Source organism: Zingiber officinale, chromosome 5B (genome assembly GCF_018446385.1).
Source record: "Zingiber officinale cultivar Zhangliang chromosome 5B, Zo_v1.1, whole genome shotgun sequence".
NCBI lineage: Eukaryota > Viridiplantae > Streptophyta > Magnoliopsida > Zingiberales > Zingiberaceae > Zingiber > Zingiber officinale.
The window spans coordinates 119,288,487-119,298,330 of NC_055995.1; the positions used below are offsets into that span (position 1 = coordinate 119,288,487).

Consider the following 9,844-nt stretch of genomic DNA (forward strand, 5'->3'; position numbering starts at 1 on the left):
TTTCGTTATTTATTCATAATAAAAAAAATTAAAAAACATCTCATAAAAATTAATTATGATTTGTCCCGCTCAGAAAAGTCATCCATGCACCTGCTCTGCGGTTTCTTATTGTTGGCCTCGGCTCTTCCTTTCTTTGCTTTAATAAAATGTATCAATCTTTTATGATAAATGATTCATCATAAAATATATTAATAAATGGTAGACGGTTATATTATACGTAATTACTATATTTAGGGGGTATTTGGTTGATGAGTTTGGGAATGAGGAAATAGAATGATAGTAAAAGATAGTGTTTGGATTGTGGATTTGAGAATGATATTTTAGAAATGATTACTAGATTTATGAGAATCAACCAAACCCATATAACTTGATGGGTTTCATTTCCATTCCTATTCTCATTCCACCCTACTATTAAACTCATATCCATAGTTATTTTCATCATTTAACCAAACGCTCCCTTAGTTATAAGACTTGAATACAGACACATGAGGTGAGCATGACTAATTAATTATGTTTGAAGGTAGAGAAATTATAAGAATATTTTAGTATTGTAGATAAACTTAAGCTTCAACTATGCATCGCTAAGAATAATATCGTAATAATTATCAAAATATATTAGAGATTAGATTGCATACTTAGCTCAAACTAATTGAACAATTCATGTTTAGGTGAGAAGTCTCATCTCATAAATTAATAGTGCCATACTTTTCTTGCTCTTAGTGGTCCAAAATATATATATATATAGTTGAAGAAATTTAAGTTTATTGATTGTATTTTAAATAAAAAATAATACAAAATGATTTAATTTTTTTTTTTAAAAAAAAAACCTACTAAATTAGAATTTACGCGACCCAATATTGGGCCCACTAATTTAATTGCCTTGCATATAGTTTACACTCCTCGTGACCGGCGTGTACAGCGCACGAAATTTAATTGGCATAGAAACACGGTATATACAGCTGTCCACAACTCGATTTTGGTCAAAGTACTTATTAAACAAATCATTAACTAAATCACAATTTATTTTTTTTCTGTAATGTATAAAATTTAACTCTACAAAATATTATAGAAAGAAAAAAAATAACTTTGTATCAAAATAAAATTAATTTAATAAATATAATCATGGTAATTTTGTATTTCAGTCACGTGCTATCTCTATCTATTTTAATCTATCGCCTGCTTAGAAATCTTATAAAATTTATCATCGTGTTAGTTTTTTTTTTAACTTTATGTTTTTAAATTATGATGTGCCAAAATGCTCACATGGTCATCAAAGTTTACACTTGTCGTATTTGCTTAAATATGATCTATTCTACCACCAACCTTGTTTGCACTTTTGTCATTCTATAGTTTCACTAATAAGTGCTTAGATTTCACCATCTCTATAGATCCTTCTCCCTACACTTGCCACTTAAGTTGTTTAAATATTTTTTTTATTTGCACTTTTGTCTACATATCAAATCAGCAATTAATAAATAGTTATTTGATTGATTTAACGATTTACCCTTTTAGTAATTCACTAAGCCGTCCGGCAAAGTTGGAAAGGTAAATCCATACTTTTCACACGTGCCGCACGTGTTATTTTTCCACGCATCCCGTAATTGAATATTTCTCGATGAATAATTGATGCGAGACTAATCAAATAGGATTCCTTGAATTATAAAGTGTCATTATTTTTTATTTAGTTTTTCAGGCTTTATCAGCAATCGCGTATTATTTTAGTAAATAATAAAATAAAAAGTAACGTCAAATTTATCACAACCAACAACCGTCAAATTTTAACCTAAAAAGTAACGTTTAGTCACCGTCGGAACCTTCAAGAGTCTTTTTATTATTTTAAATAATTTTTCTTTTTATGGTATTTAATTAAGGTTTGTCTATATTAGCTTTCTATTTTATTAATTTCAATTTTTATTAAGTATTTTTTTTCACAATTTTCTTTCTCAACAAGATAATAATTAAAGTTTATATATCGATTTTTTTTCTTTCTTTATTTCAAAATTTATAGTTTATATAAACACCTATTTATAATCGCTATTCCATCTTGCGACGATTAAAATACTTCAAATCTGACACGACGATACTTAATTTATCAAAACACTTCGTTTGCAAGAAGCAAAAGACTTAAGTATATATAATATATCCCAATTCAAGCAGTAGAACTTTCACGTAAACAATTTTTTTTTATTTCATATTGCAACTCATTTCATAGTTGGATTAATTGGGTTTTATTTATTTATTTATTTATTTCTCATTCTCTCTATATATGATCATCCTTTCTTCGCACAGGCAACAAAAGCATCAGCAGCTTGATTATCTCTTCGATTACTAAGTTTGTACCATGGCAAGTAGTTCGACTGCAGTCGGCTCTACCTCAAATAACCCTCCGCCGTCTTGTGGGAAGAGGATCACCATTCTCTGCATCGACGGCGGCGGGGTTCGCGGCCTCATCCCAGCGAAGATCATCGAGTTTCTTGAAAAGCAACTTCAAGTGGGCATTCGATCAAGAATATTTATATTTATATATGCTTGCTGAATTATTGTTTGAAGTTGATTAATTCTTGGTGTTGCAGGATCTTGATGGAGGAGAAGCGAGAATAGCCGACTATTTCGACGTGATCTCCGGCACGAGCACTGGCGGGCTCATCGCCACCATGCTCGCAGCTCCCGGCGAGAACAACAAGCCACTCTTTGCCGCCAAGGATATCGCTGACTTCTACTTGCAAAACTCTGACAAGATTTTTCCACAGCACAGGTTAGATTTTTTTCTTCTTCCAAACTAAGTCCATATATAATCTCATGTTCTTAATTTACTTTCTGCCTGTAGCTATCTGCTCAATTCTGATATCTTGTTTAAAAAAGAGTAAGATGATAGAGAAAAGATTAGACTTGAATTAATTTAATTTCACAAATTAATTGAGAACCAGATCTTGAAGTACATATAAACATTGATTGATGGATCTAGGCTTTAACAATAATTAGTATATATATTTATATGACAGATTTTTAACTTCTTAATTAATCCATGAATTCCTCTTTCTATTTCAGGGCCGGGTTCCTCAATCCAGCATTAAACCAGCTGGATGCGTTCACCGGACCGAGATACGACGGCAAGTTTCTTCACTCCAAGATTCGAGAACTCTTAGGCGACAAAAAACTAAGTCAAACGTTGACCAACGTCGTCATCCCTACCTTTGACATCAAACTTCTGCAGCCCATCTTCTTCTCATCTTTTGAGGTTGAGATGGATGATAGATCATCTTACTTTTTGGTTTTCCAAAATAATAGATTATAGATAGATATAGGTGATGATCGTACCGACTTTTTCCGCAGACACAGGATATTCCTCTAAAGAATGCTCTTTTATCGGACATCTGCATCGGCACCTCCGCCGCCCCCACATACCTCCCCGGCCATTACTTTGAGACCCGGGACGGTCAAGGCAACACGAGGAGCTTCAACCTAATCGACGGCGGCGTAGCGGCAAATAACCCCGTATATAATCCACACACACATCTAAATAATCTACGCATAAGCTTATTCTCAAATTCTCATATGTAGATATGGTTGGTCATCATGAATAGACTTTAGTCGCGATGAACCAAGTGACAAAGCAAATTCTGAAGTCGAACAAGGATTTCGAGTCGTATAAACCGGTGGACTACAGTCATTTTCTGGTGATCTCGATCGGGACTGGATCAGCTAAGCAGGAGGAGAGGTATAGTGCCCAGGAGAGCGCTCGATGGGGCTTGCTTGGGTGGCTGAACAACAGAGGGAAGACTCCCATCGTCGACATTTTCACTCAGGCGAGCTCAGACATGGTGGATATCCATGCGTCAGTCGTTTTCCAGGCACTGGAAAGTGAAGGGCAATACCTTCGCATACAGGTAACGGACTGATCTCCATAAATAAAGCTGCGCCAAGTCGATCGATTTTAAGGGAAAATTAAAGATTGTACGATTATTAATTATATTGAATGGCAGGATGATACTTTGACTGACGTTGCGGCTTCGGTGGATAATTCAACGAAGGAGAATTTGAACAATTTAGTTCGGATTGGGGAGAATCTGCTGGAGAAGCCGGTGTCGCGGGTGAACTTGGAGACTGGGAAATCGGAGCCGGTGGTGGATGGAAAGGGAGGAACGATGTCGAACAAGGAACGGCTTGTGCAATTTGCCCAGAAGTTGTCAAATGAAAGGAAGCATAGGCATGAAAACTTGGCTTCGTCTGCGTGATAGTTGTGTGCTTCAATATCGATCGATCACCAAGAATCATTAGCAATGAATTATGTCCATCGGTGCATCAGTTCATCAGTGATTCTTTTTTTCCCTTCTCATTTACAATATTTTCCAACAACAATAGCGTGTATGTCGTGAACTGCCATTGCTGCATTGTTTAATTTGTTATCCTTTTTGCTCTTCTCTTTGGGACCAAAATATTTACATGATGGCGGATTCTATAAGCGATTCTTCATGAAAAATTCTTTTTTCATTTCTTAATTGTTCTTGTTTTTCAAAATTTTTATAATAGTTTATACCCTTTTAGGGAATGAAAAACAGAGGAAATTTCCATGAATCAGGTAACAGAATACAGCGAAAAGAAATCTAGCGATCAGCTTACATCTCCTACTTCAACAAGAGGAATTACTAACTAAGAATTAGATTCTCATACTTCTCTCATATTTTTTGAAAGCGCTCACTTAGCATCCATTTTTCAAGGTTCGAGCAATATTAAGGGAAAAGATAAACAAACTATATATCCTGGAGTTTCTAGTGATACGGAGCAAAAGAAATTAGATAAAAAGATTTATTTATTTATTCTGAAAAAGAAAGCTCCACGGGCTGCACAGTTGGTATTTGTATATGGTTACATATGATGTTGCTACAATATATCATATAGTTGATTTTTAATGTGTTCAAAATGTAGCATGGGTTCCCATACAAAGGATCGCTGTATTGGTTAAAGTCCTTATAATTTATCTCTTTTAGATCCGTCTTGGAGGCCAGAGGGTTATTTGTTGTAACAGTTGAAAAGTCAAGGCACTGTACACTGATATTATTTGAGGAATATTTAAGTTTATTGATTGTATTTTAAAGAAAAATTTATATATATTTAATAAAAAACAAAATGAATTAAGCCCCAATAATTTACACAACTCATGGCCTGGCGGGTGCACACTCAATTTGCATTGCAACTGCGGTTGACTTTCATGATCAATTTATGAATATGAGGGCCCACTAATTTAATTGCCATAGAAACATGCCGTATAGAGCTGTCCACAGCTCGATGTTGATCAAAATACTTATTAAGCAGTTCATTAACTAAATCACAATTTAGTTTTTTTGGTAATGTATAAAAACTAAATCTAAACCTACATCTACATCTACATAATTAAATATATAGAAGGAAAAAAAAACTAACTTTATCGTTCATCTGCTGATCAAAATAAAATAAAATTATAATTATAATCGTGATAAATTTATATTCCCGTCACGTGCTATCTCTATTTATTTTAATCTATCGCCAACTTAGAAATTATATAAAATTATGATCTATCCTATCCTCAACCTTATTTGCACTCTTGTCTATATGGTCCTGGCATAGTGATTCAAACTCGGTAGAAAATATGGAGCATGAGTTGTGAATCACAGAATCGTCCGTGTCTTATCACTGCACTATCGTGCTCATGGGCACAATCATCTTCTTTAATTTTTTGTTAGTTGGCTCAGGTATCTAATTCTTATAACAGATTAATTTTAAAATAATCGATCCAGTCCTATAAAAAAATTTCATTAATCATTAGAAAAAATCAGGAGAAATATTTGATCGCTCTAACATAATAGATAATTCAAGGGGGTAAGTGGGCCCACCCCGAGGTCATTAGGCCACTCGGAGAGTACTATTTGTACAAACAGAATTGAATTTTCTTAAATCTGTTATTTATTGGAGAAAAAAATTTCTAAAACTCACTGTAGCTGAATTTCAATCCTGGAAATTTTTAGATCTGTATTTGAAAGTCTAATCACTACATCATAATCTGAGGTGTTTAAAGACTACTTTATCATCATCATCATTTTATTCTCTGACACATCACCAAATATAGACACCCTGATGGAGATTAATCAATTAATGAAGGGGGAGAATTAAAGGAGGCTTTAAGTTTTTGTGAGAATTTTAAAACTTTATAAGTAATATGATTAAAGAAGCTTAAAATTCAATATATAGGATGGTATTTTTCCAACTCAGTATTTAATTTTAAAATAAAGTTGATAAAATTTTTAACACCCTAATAAATTGCATACTCTTTTCAAAGATATGATAGATTAAAAAAATTAACTTGATTTTTTTGTTAAAAAAAAATAGTTGATTGATTGAACAATTTAACCTTTTAAAAATTAACTACATCTTCCGGCAGAGTTGGAAAGGTAGATCCATATCTTCACACGTGCCGCACGTGCCGTTTATCTAACGCATCACCTAACTGAATAATTAAATTATTTCTCGATGAATTAAAATTCTGTCAAATCCGACACAATACTTAATCGATCAAAACAAACTACAGCCTTATGAAGGAAAAGACTTTTAAGTATAATATATTCCAATTCAATCAGTACAAGTGTTGCATAAACAATAATCTTTCATTTCATATTGTAGTTGGATTAATTGGGTTTTAAAAAAAAACATTATCATAATTAATTCTCTCTATATATCTTCCTTCCCACAGGCAACAAAACCATTAGCAGCTAATTATCTCCTCAATCTCCTCAATCTCCTCAATTACTAAGTTTGTTACATGGCAGGCAGTTCGACTGCAGCCGCCTCTACCTTAAATAACCCTCCGCCCTCTTGTGGGAAGAGGATCACCATTCTCAGCATCGACGGCGGCGGGATTCGTGGCCTCATCCCTGCGAGGATCATCGAGTTTCTTGAAAAGCAACTTCAAGTGTGAATTCAATCAAGAATATATATGTTTGCAGATTGTCCACGTAAAAGTGGATCAGAGAATGAATCATATGTAATTGCTATTGGATCGTAGTCGCGATCCGATCATAATTAGTTATGATTTCTTTCTGGGTTTATTGTCCCAAGTTATAGTTTAAGTCTAGGTGAATGACTGGAGGGCACCTGAAGGCCGGTAGTGGATAGGTGATCAGGTAGCCTAGCGCCAAGTGGAGGGCGGTCTCTGATCATTTGTCCCAATTCAAATTATAACTTGAGGAACGATGAATCCAAGGAGAGATTATAACCAATTATGACGGGATCACGATCATAATCCAATCATAATAAATGGCCCATCCTATGATCCAACTTATTTTGGACCAACAATCTGTCCTCTGTTTCTTGCTGAATTATCTTATGCATGCTGAAAGGTGGAAGTTGATTCTTGGTGTCGCAGGAGCTTGATGGAGGAGAAGCGAGAATAGCCCACTATTTCGACGTGATATCTGGCACAAGCACCGGCGGGCTCATCGCCACCATGCTCGCAGCTCCCGGCGAGAACAACAAGCCACTCTTTGCCGCTGAGGATATCGTTGACTTCTACTTGCAAAACTCTGACAAGATTTTTCCACAGCACAGGTTAGAATAAATTTAATTAGTAGCTATGACATGAATCACAAAAATACACAAATTACAGTAGTGCAGATGAAATTAATGAAGAAAAAAAAATCGAAACTATGTCGATAATCTCATACTTTCTAACTTTAGCTCTATGCTCATTCTGATATCTTGTTTATAAAAGAGTAAGATGAGAGAGAAAAGATTATAAAGAATATATAAACATTGATTGATGGAGCTAGGCTTTAACAATAATTATATATATATATATATATATGACAAATTTTTAACTTCTTAATTAACGATACTAATTATACGAATCAAAATTAATCCATGTGTTTCTCTTTCTATTTTAGGTCCGGATGCCTCAATCCAGCATTAAAGCTGCTGGATGCGTTCACTGGACCAAGATACGACGGCAAGTTTCTTCAATCCAAGATTCAAGAACTCTTAGGCGACAAAAAACTAAGTCAAACGTTGACCAACGTTGTCATCCCTACGTTTGACATCAAACTTCTGCAGCCCGTCTTCTTCTCAACTTTTGAGGTTGAGATGGATATATGATAGATCATCTTAATCTTTTTTTTTTTTCTCCAAAAGAATAGATTATAGATAGATATAGGTGACGATCATACCTACTTATTTCGTAGACACAGGATATTCCTCTAAAGAATGCTCTTTTATCGGACATCTGCATCGGCACCTCCGCCGCCCCCACATACCTCCCCGGCCATTACTTTGAGACCCGGGACGATCAAGGCAACACCAGGAGCTTCAACCTCATCGATGGCGGCGTAGCAGCAAATAATCCCGTATATAATCCACGCACACATCTAAATAATCTACGCATAAGCTTATTCTCAAATTCTCATATGTAGATATGGTTGGTAATCATGAATAGACTTTAGTCGCGATGAACCAAGTGACGAAGCAAATTCTGAAATCGAACAAGGATTTCGAGTCGTATAAACCGGTGGACTACAGTCATTTTCTGGTGATCTCGATCGGGACCGGAGAACCTAAGCAGGAGGAGAGGTATAGTGCCCAAGAGAGCGCTCGATGGGGCTTGCTTGGGTGGTTGTACAACAGAGGGAAGACGCCCCTCGTCGACATTTTCACGCAGGCGAGCTCGGACATGGTGGATATCCATGCATCAGTCGTTTTCCAGGCACTGGAATGTGAGGGCTACTACCTTCGCATACAGGTAATCGAATGATTCTCCATAAAGCTGAGCCAAGTCCATCGATTTTAATGGAAAAGATTGTACGATTATTAATTATATTGAATGGCAGGATGATACTTTGACTGACGTTGCGGCTTCGGTGGATAATTCAACGAAGGAGAACTTGAACAATTTAGTTCGGATTGGGGAGAATCTTCTGGAGAAGCCGGTGTCGCGGGTGAACTTGGAGACTGGGCAATCGGAGCCGGTGGTGGATGGAAAGGGAGGAACGATGTCGAACAAGGAACGGCTTGTTCAATTTGCCAAGAAGTTGTCAAACGAAAGGAAGCGTAGGCATGAAAAATTGGCTTCGTCTGGGTGATAGTTGTGTGCTTCAATTCGATCACCAAGAATCATATATATAGTTGTTGTGTGCTTCTCTTTGGGACCAAAATATTTAAATGGTGGCGGATTCTATAAGCGATTCTTCATGCGAAAGGACATGAACATAAAACATTTTTTTTCATTTCTTAAATTTTCTTGTTTTTCAAAAAATTTATAATAGTTTATACCCTCTTAAGGAATGAAAAACCGAGGAAATTTCCATTAATCAGGTAACAGAATACAGCAGAAAGAAATCTAGCTATGAACTTGCATCTCCTACTTGGACAAGAGGAATTACTATCAGAGAATTAGATTTACTCTTAGCTCTCTCATACTTTACACTTTTCCCACATTTTCATTTTCTGAAAGTGCTGACTTCGCGTCCACTTGAAGCAATATTAAGGGAAAAGATAAACAAACTATAGATTCTCGAGCGTTAGCCAAAGGAGTAAAAGAAACAAGATAAAAAAATCATTTGACAAAAAAGATTGTCTCAAATATAATGTGATAAGAAAGGTAAAATTTTTTATTTTATTAGTTTAGAAGTCAACTTAGCTATAGTGCCGATTAACATACAGTAGATAGATATCGATGATATTACTCACATAAGTATCACTATGTAAACTTGTCTCATAAACCAATTTCTATTTGATGATTGAAGATAGATATATGAGAAATAGCAAGAAGGTTAAAGTAGAGACGATATTTATTTTTAGGTTTTATTTAAAAATTGATGGTTTT

At 35.2% G+C, this 9,844-nt stretch overlaps 2 protein-coding genes across 3 annotated transcripts; both read left to right on the forward strand.

The window, feature by feature from the left end:
- Window positions 1-2,084: 2,084 nt before the first annotated feature.
- Window positions 2,085-4,421, forward strand: LOC121985584 (patatin-like protein 2). Of its 2 annotated transcripts, XM_042539136.1 has the most exons (7): window positions 2,085-2,169; window positions 2,290-2,491; window positions 2,574-2,755; window positions 3,049-3,238; window positions 3,334-3,495; window positions 3,585-3,887; window positions 3,984-4,421. In XM_042539136.1, exons 2-7 carry the CDS (start codon window positions 2,342-2,344, stop codon window positions 4,233-4,235), a joined length of 1,239 nt encoding a protein of 412 aa, XP_042395070.1. In that variant the 5' UTR covers window positions 2,085-2,169; window positions 2,290-2,341; the 3' UTR covers window positions 4,236-4,421. The 2 variants fall into 2 exon arrangements, with proteins under 2 accessions (XP_042395070.1, XP_042395068.1); XM_042539134.1 differs by lacking the exon at window positions 2,085-2,169 and having other exon boundaries at window positions 2,200-2,491.
- Window positions 4,422-6,723: 2,302 nt separating this feature from the next.
- Window positions 6,724-9,196, forward strand: LOC121985585 (patatin-like protein 2). Its single transcript, XM_042539137.1, has 6 exons — window positions 6,724-6,943; window positions 7,397-7,578; window positions 7,914-8,103; window positions 8,208-8,369; window positions 8,459-8,761; window positions 8,850-9,196. Exons 1-6 carry the CDS (start codon window positions 6,794-6,796, stop codon window positions 9,099-9,101), a joined length of 1,239 nt encoding a protein of 412 aa, XP_042395071.1. The 5' UTR covers window positions 6,724-6,793; the 3' UTR covers window positions 9,102-9,196.
- The last annotated feature ends 648 nt before the right edge of the window (window positions 9,197-9,844 follow it).

Coding starts and splice junctions, on each gene's coding strand:
- LOC121985585 (XM_042539137.1), top strand. CDS start 6,794: ATGGCAGGCAGTTCGACTGCAGCCGCCTCTACCTTAAATAACCCTCCG. Junction 6,944..7,396: donor TTCTTGAAAAGCAACTTCAA/GTGTGAATTCAA, acceptor TTGGTGTCGCAG/GAGCTTGATGGAGGAGAAGC. Junction 7,579..7,913: donor AAGATTTTTCCACAGCACAG/GTTAGAATAAAT, acceptor TTTCTATTTTAG/GTCCGGATGCCTCAATCCAG.
- LOC121985584 (XM_042539136.1), top strand. CDS start 2,342: ATGGCAAGTAGTTCGACTGCAGTCGGCTCTACCTCAAATAACCCTCCG. Junction 2,756..3,048: donor AAGATTTTTCCACAGCACAG/GTTAGATTTTTT, acceptor TTTCTATTTCAG/GGCCGGGTTCCTCAATCCAG. Junction 3,888..3,983: donor GGCAATACCTTCGCATACAG/GTAACGGACTGA, acceptor ATTGAATGGCAG/GATGATACTTTGACTGACGT.